The 17472-nt window shown below is 36.0% G+C and overlaps 1 protein-coding gene across 4 annotated transcripts in view; it reads right to left on the bottom strand.

Annotated features, from left to right (window-relative positions):
* CDK8 (cyclin dependent kinase 8) overlaps nucleotides 1–17472 on the bottom strand; it is a 51897-nt gene that overhangs the window by 20634 nt on the left and 13791 nt on the right. For 3 of the 4 annotated variants that reach the window (XM_058184817.1, XM_058184816.1, XM_058184819.1), the window contains exons 3-6: nucleotides 16881–16991; nucleotides 15154–15294; nucleotides 2364–2421; nucleotides 170–301 (exon numbers count right to left, since the gene is read on the bottom strand). In XM_058184817.1, coding sequence (XP_058040800.1) covers nucleotides 170–301; nucleotides 2364–2421; nucleotides 15154–15294; nucleotides 16881–16991 — 442 coding nt within the window. Of the gene's footprint in view, nucleotides 1–169; nucleotides 302–2363; nucleotides 2422–15153; nucleotides 15295–16880; nucleotides 16992–17472 lie in introns of those variants that run through there. The other variant, XM_058184818.1, reaches the window with a different exon arrangement.

Here is a 17472-nt window from a genome sequence, read left to right as displayed (position 1 = left end):
TCAACAAATTAAATAAGGTTTTTGTTAAATAATTGTGAAGAACATGTCTAGGCATTTGAAAGAAGTCTCTATAAGATGTGGCATAGACTTTTTGTGCAAAAACAAATAAGTAAGTCAGACTTAACTAATACAATATTCCTAATTTAACAATGACAATCAGATTACTTACCAATAGCTTTGGTATAATGTCTTGCTCCAAGCAGTAATTCTGGAGCTCGATACCAGAATGTAACAACTACTGGATCCAAATCAGCTAAAGGCTTCAAAGGTGAATTAAATAGTCGGGCAAAGCCCATGTCAGCTGTAAAATGAAGAGGGAAATTAAATTTTAACATATATGTTGCTTAATACAAACTGATTTGAATTCAAATAGGCAGAAATCCTATATAATTTAACTTTTAAACATATTGAACTTATTTTGAAAGAATTGTACAGAGTATTTGCATGATTAAATCATGCTAATATGAACTCTTGGTCATGCAGGATGTCACCCATATTCTGATCAGTCCTTGGAAAGTTTGGAAATCTGGAACTGAATCACTGGAAAATCGTAAGAATATTTTAATGCATATAAAAATATGGATGCATGTTAAGACTGAAAATATTTCTAATACCAAATTAGTAACCTGACAGAAACAGCTCAATTTGTAGCAACCGGCAATAAGGCAACTAGCAAATTAATAGAACCTACTATTCAAAGGTAGCGGGATTCTTCTTTAAGCTAGGAAAATAATACATCTGAATTCCTGGATTAGCTATCTAATTCTTCTCTATTTTGATGGATTTATCACATTAAAATAAACGATGCTTGCAAGTATTTAAACAACAACAGATTAGTAAAATATATCACTTGCATAATAAAACTAAGTGCAAAAATAATGCATTTTTCAGTAGAAATTCCAGTAGAGCTGAGAATCTGAGGTTGCAATTATAGGGCACATAACAAAAAAGTTTTTTAAAAATATGAAACCTAAGAATGTTTCAGGAGCAAGGTACCAGATATTTGAATATTCATTAGAAAAAATACCATTCATTTGCTCTACAATATTAAGGCTTCTTTAACTGTTTAAAGTTTTATTACATTTCATTTTAAAAATTAATTTTATTCTGCACTAGACAATGAACATTTAGCTGTTGAGAAAAATGAATGTTGATAGATCACCTTTGGCTGCATAGAAAATGGGGAGGAAGGGAAGGATAGTGTCCAAATATAAATATCTGATTTTTTTTTTAAAAAAAATTTAAACATCAAAAGAGCAACATGATTATCGTTTATCAATCCTCAGCTTTATCACACTTTTGAAAGGCAAACTTGCTGTTAATGGCATTGGATGGCTTAACTGAATTGGAAGAAGTGCTCTTTCAAATCTTATATTATTGTGTAACTGTTTGGGGGAGCAATCATATTTTTCAGAATTTTGTAAACAGTTCATGTTTGCAAGAAAAGTAGGTGTCAATTTTCAAATAATAGCTGATAGGTTACCTGTATCACAAGAAACATCACTGCAATTAATGTTAAAAATGCAATCTGTCCTCTGCTATTAGACTATCACGTTTCACTGACAAGAGGACTTAAATTTGTTAGTGTTAGTATAATTATGTATTTACAAATCTAAGTGATGGGAGTGTTCAATATTGAACTAATTCTATTTCTTTCTAACTGAAGCATACATTGGTTTCAGACAGGACCAGCTATTTTAACAGACTGCTGTTCAACAGTCTCATCTAATTGAGATCATTTTAATTTAATTCCATGTAAATTCATCTTAAAAAAGGAATTTAGACAAGTGGAAATTAAGTATATTTAAACGTTATGCAGTAATGTCTGGATATATCTGCTTAAAGATTCAGGATGCACATTAGGCATTTGCTGATGCACACATCCTCAGGACATGCAGCCATAACATGTTTGGTTATAACATGTTGTGAGTTTTACTATTATACTAGATGTTTTAATATTTTAAAAGAACTATTTAAATAAAATATAGAATTTCTATATTACAAAAAGCAGTTCTATCACAAAAATGATACAATTTTCACAGCGTTTTCCTATTAAAAAACATGTTTCCTATGATTGAGGAATTATCTATATTTGCATGAGTACTTTTCTAACCATGACTGTTAAATTTATTATTAAATGTTAACATTATTGAGGAAAATTACAACACTTTTAATGAAAGCAAGGCCCAATTTAGGTTCTCCCAGCCTGTAACTTGCTCTAACTCTGTCCAACATGAACATATGTTACCTCTCTTCATTTTATCTGTGATCCGGTAGATTTTAACAATAAGTATTGACCTATGCACTGTTAGAACATTCTGTCTTAAATGCTACACTGGGACTTATCAAAGATATAAACATACCAATTTTTACTCTTCCTCGCTCAGGACCTTCACCCATAACTAAAATATTAGCAGGCTTCTGTGGAAAAAAAAATAAATACACAATACATATACCAAAGTAAACCTAAACATTTGTGGCTGAAATCAGCTTTACTTTCCAATTTTAAATCAAAATGCAGTGGAATGTTAAAAGTGATAATGCCTGTACATTATTAGTTTATTGTAAGGCTACATAAGCAGCCAAATAATTTCCTTCCAAATTTTTTTCACCTCTTTCAAGTGTCCTCAGATGGGATGCTATGTTCCAGAACACAGAGAAAAATGTGTTGTTTCTCCTGCCTAACTCCCAACATTAGCCAAATACAGAAAAGCAATGCACATTTCCTCCCAAGATACAATGTAAATATAACTGTACAATATTTTATATAGAACTATATATTATTCTAAAATTAATCTCTCTAATATTTTGTTTTTAGAAAAATGGATGCTAGTTTGAAAGCTTGTTTCATGGAGTTTGTTGTTCTTCCAATGTTTTTCAGTTTTATTCATTTGCCCAATATATTTTCTTTGAAAATATTTTTTAGAAATTCTTGTAAACTACTTGTGTGATTGCTTTTAAAGTATTACAGAGCTATGCCAATATTAAATTGCTATTTTCTTATTAAAATGTTGCTAAAACTATAAAAAATCCAATAATAATATTTTAACATGTATGAATATTGAGGTAGCTATATGAATTTTAAGATCCATATTAACAATTAAAATGTTTACAAAAATGTTTGACAATAATATTCCTTTGACAGGAAAAGGTATACAACTGATTTGAAAAGGGTTATTTATGACTGCATACTTATGCAGATTTTCAAAGAAAGCTGTAGATTTATGCTCATACCTAAAAACTGATGGTAATTATCATGACACTATTAGGCTATGCAGCTCTAATACTGATATCATTATTTAAAAAAATCAAAGAAGAATATGTAGAATTACTATATTGGCTTTCTACGTCAGTGAGGAAATAATAGATCTTTGGTACTCCCTGAGCCTGATTGTTTTCTTGCAGATGTTTCATTATCCAAATTAGGTAACATCAGGAATGCTACCAGTAGTAATACTAGCATTGATGATGTTACCTAGTTTGGTTAATGAAGCATCTGTAATAAAACCACCAGGCTCAGAGAGCATCAAGGACCCGAAACTTCAACTCTCAGCTACAAATATTCTTGGTAGAAATAACATACCTTTTTATAAGGATAAAAATATCTAAAGATAAAATATTTAAGTTAAAAAAGCTTTACTGTTTTAAAGTCTGAATATTGGTGTCTACCATTGTCATCATATCAACCTTATGATACGATTATTTTCATATGTTGGAAAATTCTTTTGAATTTCTAATTCATACTATTTCTATGGATAATTTTCATCAAGTTCATAGAAATGGATTTTCCTTCCATTTTAAAAATAGAGAAAACAATTGATATAAACCTTCTGAGTAATTAGTAAAGCATAAAAACCACAAAAGATTTTGTGACCATCTAAATGACTATTTCATATGCTTTCAGATGCATGCACAAAATGTTACTTTCTGTCAGATTTATTTAATCACCAGAAGTAAAGCTGGATGAGGAAAAAATCATAAACAGTGAGAATTATAAACAAATGAAATACACATGGAAGTCTCTGTTATTTATTACCGGCAATCATTCACAGAACAATGGCAAAACTGATTTACATATGTCATAAACAAGACTGCTATTTTTTGTCCTCTGAAAACTTTGGGTCCTTTAAATTTATATATTTATAAGCAACAAAATTACATAGCTATATATCAAAAAGGGTTTTGAGGAATTAATGAAAATGATTCTAAAATACTTCCTAACAAGATATTCTGCAAGTTTTCATAAATATGAATACAGGAGTACAAAAAGTTTAATTTAGATTAGGAATGAATAATCATGAAAAAAATGTCAGAGCTTCACTGGCAAATTATTTAATACTTAATTGTTCATACAGATATATTAATTGTTTTCTTCCATATCCCCAAACTCAAATGACATTTAACATAACATAACAACAGAGTTGGAAGGGACCTTGGAGGCCTTCTAGTCCAACCCCCTGCCTAGGCAGGAACCCTACATCATCTCAGTCAGATGGTTATCCAACATTTTCTTAAAAATTTCCAGTGTTGGAGCATTCACAACTTCTGCAGGCAAGTCGTTCCACTTATTAATTGTTCTAACTGTCAGGAAATTTCTCCTTAGTTCTAAGTTGCTTCTTTCTTGTACTTGTACAAGAATTTACTATTTACTTGTACTTGTTGTGTTAGAAATAGAATAAAAGAATTAGGGGTTCTCTTCAGTAATAATTCAACAATATTTCACTAAACAACTATACCATATGCAAAGATATTACATTATTCACAGAAGATTAATTTCTCAGGAATAACATAGTTAATTTTATTTTATTTTCAAAGCCTCCAATTTTTAATAATTTCTTCTGCACAGCATATACATCATTTCTAACTCTCTGCTATTTTATCTTATCATAGTTAACAGATAGGTTTGCTACAGTATTTTATACAGGTTGTTATCTATAATGCCTGATCTTTTCTGCATAAAAAGGCAAAACTATACAAAGATATATAGAAGGAAAACCCCCAAAGCAAGATTTCATTTTACAAGCAGGCTTACATAAAATCTAAATTTATATATAGTTCTATAAAACCACACAGATTATGCTTACAGCTATTCCCAATCAAAACTCATTTAACTAATTGAAAGCAAAACCTGGATTCAATGCAAAGCAAAATAAACATAAAAACATAAATAGAATCCTCCTCTGTGCCTTGGATGCCAAACAAATCTCAAGAAAGAACCACCATACTATTTCTTTTACATCCTACAGTGCTGTCCAGATTATGATTATGAATGACTTCCGAGATATGCATTTACTATTTATCATAACTTGTTTAAATATTGTTTTTGTTACTCACTCTCCTGCTTAAATATCACTATGTCCTTACTTTTGGTTTATTTTGTGTAAGCCTATTTAACTTAACTGCAAGAAATTTGATGAAACATAATGCCCTTATCATGGCCACAGCTCTCTTAAAGGTAATCTAGATGCCTATAGGGGCTAAGACACAAAATGAATGTTCAGATTTTGGTGAAAAATATATTAGACATTTGATGGATAAAATAACTTGGATTATTTGAAGTTGGATTCTTTCTGGGGAATTTCTACAGAGTTGACTGAGGAAAACTTGCTTACGTTCCAGACGAGGATGGAACCTATGAGTCTTGAAGAAATGGACAGGATCCTCAGAGATTTAGCTTTGCCCATTCTAGCTAGCAAGATCTCCAAGAAAGCAATCAAGAACTGAATTCAAATGGTGATTTAATTTCTCCTTGAGTAATGGTATTGTTTTGCTTGCTTGAAGGAGACAGTGGTAAGTCCCAATTGCTAGATTCCAAAAGTGTTAACCTGTATCCAAAGTTAAAATGAAGGTTGTATCGAAGGAGGTAGTACAGCAATTGTAGAGGGACCTGGAAAAAACATGATAGCTCTTTCAGTAGACTAATAAAATACTAAATATGTTTCTAATGAGCTTTGTTCCAGGACCAAGATTGGATCTGATTCTCCTGGTCCTACTTGATTTCTAAGGAGAATATAACATCACCAATAATGTGGGCCTTCTGGGAACCCTATTGGGACTGGAAGTGAAAGCATTGTACTGTGCCAGTTTCCTTCCTCCTTTTGAAGTAGTTTCACTTGATATAGGTGGGTGGAAAGAGATTTATCCCAAGGCCTTTGCTATTCAGAGTTCAGTTTGATGTCAACATTAGGTTGCTAAGTGAGAACATCCATCAGCATAGGCTGATATTACCAGTATGCAGATGACACTGAGTTATACATACAATCCCCGCCTACATGAATAGGCAATGCTGCATAGCTCCTATCCATTGCTGTTAAGTATATGGAAAGGAGCAGGCTTAGGTTCAGGCCTACAAAGAGTGAGTGGTTTGCTTTCAAAGTTTAAGGGATTTACCACCTTGAATTCTTGATGGGTTTTCATTTTCCCAAGGTGCTACTCTTAAGACGCCAACTTAAGTAACAGATGGCAGCCATGGTCATGAGGTTCTTTACACAAATCCATTTTACATTCCAATGACAACTTTTCCTGGACTGAGAGATCCACATAATCATTCATGCCTTAATAGCTTCCAGTTTGGAGAACTGCAATATACTTCCTTTGATGATCACTTGGAAATTTCAACTGAACTAGAATGCAGTTGTATAAATAACTATAGGCATTCCACATTTTGTCCATGTAGTATCTCTGCTCTTCTGCACAGCACCAGGCTACCACAGGGCTTCAAGGTGCAATTCAAGACGCTGATGGTTACCGATAAAGTCTTTCATGCTTAGGATCTGGTTAGCTATGGGACTGCATTTCCCTTGACATTTTTGCCTTACCAATAAGATCTAGTAGAATTGTACAGCACTGTCATCTCATGGGACTTAAGAAAAGCACCTCCTGTGAAATAGCATACCCTAAGGCCCATATGGCTCCACCCCTGCTGTGCTTTTAGAAAGTTGATTAAGCAGGCTTGACGTGATCCACTCCCTGATAGCATATCTTGATTTTATGACTGTGAATGACTTATCATTTCCCATATGTGCTGAACAAACAGAATAACAGAGTTGAAAGAGGTCTTGGAGGTCTTCTAGTCCAACCTTCTGCTCAAGCAGGACACCCTATACCATTCCAGACAAGTAGTTTCCAATCTCTTCTTAAAAGCCTACAATGATGGAAGTACCCACAACTTCTGAAGGCAAGCTGGTCCACTGGTTAATTGTGCTCACTATTAGGAATGTCTTCTTAGTTCTAGGTTGCTTTTCTCTTTAATTCATTTCCATCCATTGTTTCTTATCTTGCTTTCTGGTGCTTTGGAAAATAGATTGTCCCCCTCTTCTTTGTGGCAGCCCATCAAATATTGGAACACTGCTATCATGTCACCCCTACATCTTACATTATATATTACCATCTTACATTATATCCACATTATATATCCATCTTACATTATGTATTACCACTGTTTTACATTATATATTACTATATCACTCTAAATAATAATATATATGATAATGTAATTGTATCAGATTATATACTTATATATAATATATAGATAATATTTGTATTTGTTTTCTGAGGTTTTTTATACATAATATTTATACTATGTATTATTATATTAATAATATATATCACTCTTTTACATTACATATTACCACTCTTTTGGTTCTTTTATTTATTTATTTATTTGTTGTCTTTAAACTTTAAAGCATGAGCTGGACAGAACTTTCTCTGAATAAGACTGGACTCAAATCGATCAATCAGTCAATCAACCATGGTCTATGGATGGTCTGGTCTAAAGCTCTACTTTTTAAGGTTGTTTTAGATATACTAAAACATAGGATGTAGATGGCACAAGGAATAGCCTTGAAGGACAAAAGAAAGAATGACTACCAAGGCAATAATAAGATAAATTGAGCATGGCTTAGAAAAGAACTTGAGAAAATATCTCAAACAAGCCACTCCCTGGTTCACCTGAAGATAAAATGAGGGAGGGGGGGAAGCATATTCAAGTTTAAAATTCTATAATTATAGCTGTTACAATAAAAGTCATATATCTATATGGCACTGGTTTCTTAGTCAGGTCTACTTTGTAGAGCTGACACAGGACTTACAAATGTTACATCAGAATATGTATTGGCAGACACAGTTCAGCAAAATTCCAACTAATCAACTATTATGACTATTTTGGGTTACAGAGGCTGAGCTCGCATCTTTTTGCTTTGTTTGCTCCAATCTGATCTGAAATGACTTTGTATATAGCTTAACACGTAAGACCAAATATATGTTTATTCAAGAATTTGTTAGATCAAACTAGCCAGGTCTCCTATACAGTTATCCATGTAAATATTAGCATAATAATGTAATGTTTATGCACCTTTTATTAGCTCTGAGTAGCCAACTTTTCCTGCCCAAGGAAAGTGAGCATGGCTAAGAAAAGACTCCTTCAGTTCTAAATTAGCAATAGAAATAGCATTTAGACTTATATACCACTTCATAGTGCTTTTAAAGCCCTCTCTAAGCGGTTTACAGAGTCAGCATATTGCACCCAACAATCTGGGTCCTCATTTTCCCACTTTGGAAGGCTGAGTCAACCTTGAGCCTGGTGAGATCTGAACTGCAGCTAGCAGTCAGCTGAAGTAGCCTGCAGTACTGGATTCTTACCACTGTGCCACCTCGGCTCTTAAATTACTCTTTACTTGGGGCTCTCTTTGAAAAAACTATAGTTTTCCCACATGCAAAATGCAGCTGATCAGTTATTTGCAGGGTTCTCACAAAAAACTGCTAAGAAAGAAAACTAAAATATGCCACTTGGGAGGATATTTGGCAAGGATGGGACTCTTACAAAAACAGCACCACAATCCCAACACACACAAAAGAATAGAAAGGTTTTGTATACCTTCTATATTTTACCATCAATTCTCTATATTTTATTATTTTCACAAGTTGCAAGCACTGAATTTGCAGGCACTTTATAATGCTAATTATAAAGCTTACTAAGCCTTGGTGGCGCAGTGGTTAGAATGCAGTACTACAGGCTACTTCTGCTGACTGACAGCTGCCTGCAATTTGGCAGTTCAAATCTCACCAGGCTCAAGATTGACTCAGCCTTCCATCCTTTCGAGGTGGGTAAAATGAGGACCCAGATTGTTGGAGCCAATATGCTGATTCTGTAAACTGCTTAGAGAGGGCTGTAAAGCATTGTGAAGTGGTATATAAATCTAAGAGTTATTGCTAATAAAGTATCCCCATGCGTGCCACAATCTTGTGTTAGAAACACCACAGAAAACTCTTGTTTGGATTATTTGCTAATGTTTTATATTATAAATCATATGGGTGTTATGTTTTACTCTTTCTGAAATAGTAATAAAATACTTATTATTGAAAATAAATAAAAGCCTTCAAGGCCAAAAGTAGCAGTAGTAAATTATGAATAATCTGCAATACGTATTATGTAATTCTTTAGGCAGTGAAAAAATGTCATAAGGATAACACCAATGATCTACCTTTGTAAGGTAGTAATTAGTTCCACATTTCGAATCAGCTCATCCAAAAAGAGAGTTAAAGAAATTCATTTAAAGATGAGAATATTTTTATACTGAAAGCATAAGACTATTAAGCTTTTATTTTAAGCGCTGCTGATCAATCCCTGATAGAAAATTGATCAGTGGAAGGTTCTTTTATATTTGAGAAACTGTAGGAACATAAGGTATTATCCAAGATTTGACTGCTATTAGTTGATTGCTATTAGGTATTTAGGTACAATTTAAATGACTAGTCTGAATCTCTCAAAAGTATAGCACATCAGTCTGCACATTTCACATGCAGATTTGATTTCTTGTGTTAGCTGAAGCAACAAGACAAACTAGTAACCCTGCTTTGTTTAGGATTGCAATTCAATACCCCTGACTTGTTTTCCCCTAATAAGCAGCTATAAACCCACTTGATAAACAGGAATCTGTTATGTTCAATTATTGACACAGGTAGAAAGAACCAAGAAGCAGCAGCCCAAAAGTGTGCACAAAATTATCTGTTCAATAATGATTTGATTCAGTTCACCCTATTTTATTTATAGATTTAGATTTAGATTTAATAAATCTAAGGCTGTCTAACTCAAACACTGTGATTCTGGATGATGTACAATAGAAAAGTGATGAACCAGGAAAAACAATCCAAACAACATAAAACGAACACTATTGATGTACTGCTTCCCATTAGAACAGGGGTCCTCAATCCCTGGGCTGTGGCCTATTCATAAACAGATGAGTGAGTGGCAGGTCAGCCCACATGTACAGCTCTACTTCACCCTCTAAATCCTTCAACTAGACATTAACAATCCCTTACAGAATCCCTTTACTCTCCTCAGCTATTGACATAGACCATGCGGATATGTCTATTCTAATGTATTGAATGATTGACTGGTGGAGAGGAGCTGCAACTACAGGACCCTGGTACCAGTCCAGTTCTCCTCCCATGTCCACCACAGCAAAACCTCTCCCTAATTATCCTAACAGGTAGGCCATCCATGTTCCAGTTCTGTAGATAAAATTCCATCTTTTTATGCAGATTAGTCTGTTGGATACTAATTTGAAAAGTAATACATTTGTAGTTGCGGGACTATATCATAATGTAGTCTGCAAGTCCCCTTGCAGCTGCCCAAATGTAATTTGAGCTTATCTCCAAACATATTGATAAATAGAAAACCTGTGTTGATAATATAGCTTTTCCTGCCTTGATTCAATATTTGCCAAATGCAATGGAGGTGCCTAGATGAACTGTGGCTGCCAATCCATTTCACAACAGCCCAACATCCTTAAGTAGAACAAGTTGCTAATCTACATTATATTCAGAACCGATGAAAAAAGTTCTAACAAATTAATCGGTTCTGCATATAGTGTAGATTAGCAACTTGTTCTGCTTAAGGATGTTGTTACATTATTCCAGGGTGCTCAAGGTGCTTAGATCTGTCCCGTGGGGCTGCTCTGGAAACAGTGAAGGACCAGCCCATGGTGCCTCTGACAGTGAAAACAGAGCTTCGTTTTCCCTCACAGAGGATTGCAGGAGGCCATTGCAGTCAAAAACAGGGCCGCACAAAGCCCTCCCAAGCTCCATTTTCAGAGGGCTGCAGGAGGCTGTTGCAGCTGAAACCGAGCTTGGGAGCCAGTTTCTCCTGGCAGAGTGCTCAGGCTGCCTCAGGTGCCCCGACACAAGAAATGAGCTGGCCATGCCCACCCTGGCCATACACACACCAGCCACCCCCAAGGTCAAACACAACCCTGATGCAGCCCTCAATTGAGTTTGACACCCCTGCGTTATTCAATGGGGGCCAGGATAGACAATAACTGCATAAGAAAAATTATTTTGAAAGAAATAAGTTTCTTCTTTCCATACTATTTGAACATGAAGTTCAAAACAAAAGGTGTAGCAGTAGAACAAAAATGGTAGGCTTCAGTTTGAACGAAACTTTGAATGTATTCCCAGGATAGTGTGCCAAAAGTTGTTCATAAAAGTCGGGTATTTTATTTATTATTAGCTATTATTTATATGCCACTAAGTTGCACGACACTATATGCCCTACAAGGTGCAAGAATAACCCAATTATAAAAATCAGTATCACGTTAACGTCTTTAAACCTATGTAAGTATTTATCTTCAACTACAAATTTCCTTCACTGAGAGGCCCATGGAAAAACACTATTTTAACCGTGTTCTGAAAGAATAAAACAGCAGGACCCAACATGATCTCAGGAGGATAGCTGCTACCAAGCGAAGGGGCTGACCATAAGAATACCATTCTCTGGCTCCTGACCCCGCTCATCCTAGATAGGCACTCACAGCATCCTTTTTTGTCTAAATCAGTGTTCCTTAGCCATGACAATCTTAAGATGTGTGGACTTTAATTTCTATATTTCCTAGGATAGCATGCTGGCTGGGGAATTCTGGGAGTTGAAGTACACACATCTTAAACTTGCCAAGATTGAAAACCACTGGTCTAGATTGTGTAGAGCAGGAAGATTCTGGAGAAGATAGTCCCCAAAGTAAGCTTTTTTTTTTAACTTTGTAAGAATTCTTAGCACAACTGGTTTTTAGAGCATTTGTTTTACTTAAAACATTTTTCATTGTGTTATTCTAAACATTTCTGCAAACATAAAGGCCATGCATCCTTATTCATACATGGGCACTATTTGGAATTCAATGAGCAAGTATGTTTTCCTAGATTAATGCTCATTGTACAGAAAGAAACCATAAAGAAATGAGTTGCAATATGAAAGTGATTTGCAGCAAAGGAAGAGCAAGTATTTTTTAATCAAGGTTGTCTTCTGGTAACAACACAGATATTTTCTGGTTTTAAATACAGGTAATACCCGGGTTATGAGCGTTCCCTTAGCGAACGTTCAAAGTTATGTGATAAGCACCTCTAGCGTTTACAAACAAGTCCTGAAACTATGAATTTTGTGGCACCATGGCAATTGTTTGCCTTTACAAACAACCACAGAGGCTCTGCAACATTCGTCCTGCACATTTTGGCCAGCAATGTGCCAGACAAGGCCTTTGGATGCCTGAACGGAGCTTCTGCGGGGCGGATCTGCAATGTGCCGGGTGAGGCCTGAGAGGCCCGAATGGAACTGCAGAGGGGCGCACGCAGCTGAGAGGTGGAGAGGAGACTGCTTTCTAGATCTTCACAAATGACCTGGTGTGGAAAGTTGGGTGGGGATGGTGGTGAAAGCAACTGTGGGGAGCATGAAGTATTTCAGTGGGTCAGGGAGGCCTTGGGTGCCCTTAGGCAGGTGGCCTATTCCATCACTAGGTCCCCCATGGCCTTCCCCACCCTGAAATACCTTGGATGCACTTAATGAGCCTCACATTCGATTAGTGAATGCGTAGGCAAAAGGAGGGAGTGATCCCATTCAAAGTACGAGATTCACTCCCACGTATCCTTGGGTTACAAATGGAATGGGCAGGCTCTATTACATTTGTAATTTGAGGACTACCTGTACCGAAGTGATTTGTCATTAATTTTCTTCAACCCAGCCTGGTTTCTGGTTTCTACTATCCAAGTACTAAGAAGCTCTGACTATGTAAGTATTTATCTTCAACTACAAAATTCCTTCACTGAGAGGCCCATGGAAAAACACTATTTTAACCGTGTTCTGAAAGAATAAAACAGCAGGACCCAACATGATCTCAGGAGGATAGCTGCTACCAAGCGAAGGGGCTGACCATAAGAATACCATTCTCTGGCTCCTGACCCCGCTCATCCTAGATAGGCACTCACAGCATCCTTTTTTGTCTAAATCAGTGTTCCTTAGCCATGACAATCTTAAGATGTGTGGACTTTAATTTCTATATTTCCTAGGATAGCATGCTGGCTGGGGAATTCTGGGAGTTGAAGTACACACATCTTAAACTTGCCAAGATTGAAAACCACTGGTCTAGATTGTGTAGAGCAGGAAGATTCTGGAGAAGATAGTCCCCAAAGTAAGCTTTTTTTTTTTTAACTTTGTAAGAATTCTTAGCACAACTGGTTTTTAGAGCATTTGTTTTACTTAAAACATTTTTCATTGTGTTATTCTAAACATTTCTGCAAACATAAAGGCCATGCATCCTTATTCATACATGGGCACTATTTGGAATTCAATGAGCAAGTATGTTTTCCTAGATTAATGCTCATTGTACAGAAAGAAACCATAAAGAAATGAGTTGCAATATGAAAGTGATTTGCAGCAAAGGAAGAGCAAGTATTTTTTAATCAAGGTTGTCTTCTGGTAACAACACAGATATTTTCTGGTTTTAAATACAGGTAATACCCGGGTTATGAGCGTTCCCTTAGCGAACGTTCAAAGTTATGTGATAAGCACCTCTAGCGTTTACAAACAAGTCCTGAAACTATGAATTTTGTGGCACCATGGCAATTGTTTGCCTTTACAAACAACCACAGAGGCTCTGCAACATTCGTCCTGCACATTTTGGCCAGCAATGTGCCAGACAAGGCCTTTGGATGCCTGAACGGAGCTTCTGCGGGGCGGATCTGCAATGTGCCGGGTGAGGCCTGAGAGGCCCGAATGGAACTGCAGAGGGGCGCACGCAGCTGAGAGGTGGAGAGGAGACTGCTTTCTAGATCTTCACAAATGACCTGGTGTGGAAAGTTGGGTGGGGATGGTGGTGAAAGCAACTGTGGGGAGCATGAAGTATTTCAGTGGGTCAGGGAGGCCTTGGGTGCCCTTAGGCAGGTGGCCTATTCCATCACTAGGTCCCCCATGGCCTTCCCCACCCTGAAATACCTTGGATGCACTTAATGAGCCTCACATTCGATTAGTGAATGCGTAGGCAAAAGGAGGGAGTGATCCCATTCAAAGTACGAGATTCACTCCCACGTATCCTTGGGTTACAAATGGAATGGGCAGGCTCTATTACATTTGTAATTTGAGGACTACCTGTACCGAAGTGATTTGTCATTAATTTTCTTCAACCCAGCCTGGTTTCTGGTTTCTACTATCCAAGTACTAAGAAGCTCTGACTATTTAAGTGTATGGTTTTCTTTAAAAAATCAGATTAGATGCGGCACTTGCTGACAATTTGTGCTGGATCCAGGCAAGGAGAACATTTTTCTCATACAAAAAATAAATCTTAACACATGCACTGATGATCATTAATTCAGACAGAAAGCAAAGGGTGGACACCATCCTAATGGCTATTGAGCCCTGATTCTAATTAAGCGATGCCAAAAGCAAGAATGAGTACTATGCTCCAACTGCTGTCAACATAGTCTCAACCCATCTGGAGAATCTGATAGGGAAAGCCTAGACAGATTTTTGCACTAATCCAATAAGGCAACATGTGTGTTCTTAAGAGATTCACAGAAAATAAGAAATGTAATTTAAGAAATTGACAAGTCAAAATGCAAGTTATACTTTATATACTGAATACTGAATCCTTACCTAGTAGGTTTTATGTTGTTTTTTAAATAAAGAATGCAAAAGCAGCTATGCTGTTTCTCTTGCCAAATATTGAAAAAAGCGACATATGAAATTAAAAACACATGTTCAAATAGACATTTGCCTGCTAAGTTAAACTTGAAAACAAACTATGAATACTTTATATCTAATATATTGTGCAAAACATTATCACTAAATAAACACCTTATATCTATTCTAATCCCCACTGTAGATCTACTTACCAAATCCCTGTGTAACACCCAGTTAGCATGTAGATAATGAATGCCATCTAAGATCTGATATAATAGAGATTTCACCATTCCCCGAGGTAACTGAACTGGCTTCTTGTTTGCCTTAGAAGCTCTATGAAATTTTATTATGTGCTAAAAAAACAAAAATAATTAATCCGCATGAGTGGAAAGTTTGATACAATGTTTCATTATAGCAAAAATGTCTACTGTATTCATAAACTGAGTTGGCATTTCTGAGATTAAAACAAGAAATATGTATATCACTTTGTAAGGGTTAAACCATCTTTTCATTTACTTTTGTACTCAACAGCTGAATTTTGATCTTAAATTTTATATATCTAAAGTATATTTATATCTTTCTATCTCATACGTTACGAACTATATTTTATATACTTATACTACAACAACACTTTCAAAGAATTGTTTCTAAATCTGTACTTCCTGCACATCTAGAACAGGGGTGTCAAACTCAATTTCATTGAGGAGAGGGCCGCATCAGGGTTGGGTTTTATCTTGGGGGATCGGGGTGCACATAGTCGTGGTGGGCGGTGGCCAGCTCAATGTCATGTGTCGGGGGTGCCTGTGGCGGTCTGAGAGCTCTGCCAGTGAAAACGGGCTCCCGAGCTCTGTTTTCATGTGTGACAGCGTGTGGCCCTCACGAGCTCTGTTTTCACTGGCAGAGGCACCCCGGCCCAGTCCTTTGTTGTTTCCAGGGTGGCTCCGCGGGTCATATCTAAGCACCCCCCAGGCAGGATCCAGCCCCTGGGCCTTGAGTTGGACACCCCTGATCTAGAAGATATGGTTATAATTTTATGTTAAATAACAATAAAACAACAACTACACCAAGATCAGATTAAAACAATATATTTCATAAGATGATATATGTTCAATGTTTTCAATAATTATATAGATCTATTTCTTATGGATCTACAACCATTTCTCTACCAGAAGTTGAGGATATCATTATGGCCAAGTAATGTACTTGATGAGGCACTTTTATCTTTCATAGTATGACTAAAAGTCTGAAATATTTTAAACGTTTTATTTCCCTTTGTCCCTCCCTCCCACAAAGGAGCTGCCATTTACTTTTTCCAACTGGTGTTAATTTAGGGAAGAAAAAATATTTTCTTATCTGCTACATTGCCAAGTACCAATGTAGAAGTGTCTCTAAAAAACATCTTGTGAAATCTTTAAATATCTTACGAAGAAGAATATTTGCAATGAACATTGCAATGAATGGCAATGGGGAAAGTTGTTTTGGACTTCTAGCCACTTTGAAAACTGGACCTAATCCAAACTTATTTATTTAGAATCACCCCCTTTCCAACATTTTTATACTCAACATTTATAGTATTTACATTTAGAGTATCATTGAAAAGTATAGGAAAAAACTGATGACAATTGGATGTCATGCTTAAATTTAAGAATTATGTATTTTCAAGTTTCATTACGGAGAGGTGTCCATAACAGTTGTTGCAACTGCAGATTGAAGCTCTATCACTTAGTACACGGGTGTCAAACTCGATCACGTCACGTATCATGGCGTTTTTGGCCTTTGCGGAGCCGGGGTGGGTGTGGCCTGCACATGACACGTCTGGATGCCAGTTTGACATCCCTGACTTAATAGGATAAGCAATACTGATGAACATGCAAAGGAACAGGGCTTCAATTTGTAGCTAAACTTGCCATTTTATTGGCTAATCCGCAAGCATTCTTACCCAAAGGTCATGTTCCGCATAGTCAAAAAGGAGCCATACTTTTCTGTCAGCATGAGACAGAAAAACCTTTTGCAGAGAAATTACATTTGGATGTTTGAGTTCCCGCAACAGCTGTAAAACAAATACCATACGCTAGAAACCATACATGTACAAACCAAAAATACAAACTGACAATTCTTTTTATAGCTTTAAAACAAATACTGGTAAACTTGTTTTTCAGGCTTAATCTGAAATCTTTTAATTCACAAAGGACCAAAAAAAGCAGTGTGGGATTCCTTTTAATTAAGGAATTCCTATCAGGTTTTTAAATTGGACTAACAGCTGGGTCAAACATACCTCCTTTAGGATGCAGGTATCACTAGTTAAATTTGAACTGAAGGGAACTTCCACAATTTAAAAAATGATGCAACTTTAACCCAAAACTTAATGACATATATGTAAACCGAATATACTTTGTGGACCTGGATCTTTTATGATTTTTTATTATGCATGTCAGTCATAGAACTGCAACTCAAGAATCTGACAAATTCTCAGTATATTATTCTTTATTAATCTGTAGACTACATATGAAGATATGCAAAGTGGTTTATAT

This window comes from Ahaetulla prasina, chromosome 5 (assembly GCF_028640845.1).
Source record: "Ahaetulla prasina isolate Xishuangbanna chromosome 5, ASM2864084v1, whole genome shotgun sequence".
Taxonomy (NCBI): Eukaryota; Metazoa; Chordata; class Lepidosauria; order Squamata; family Colubridae; genus Ahaetulla; species Ahaetulla prasina.
This window is presented reverse-complemented; position numbering and strand designations above follow the sequence as displayed.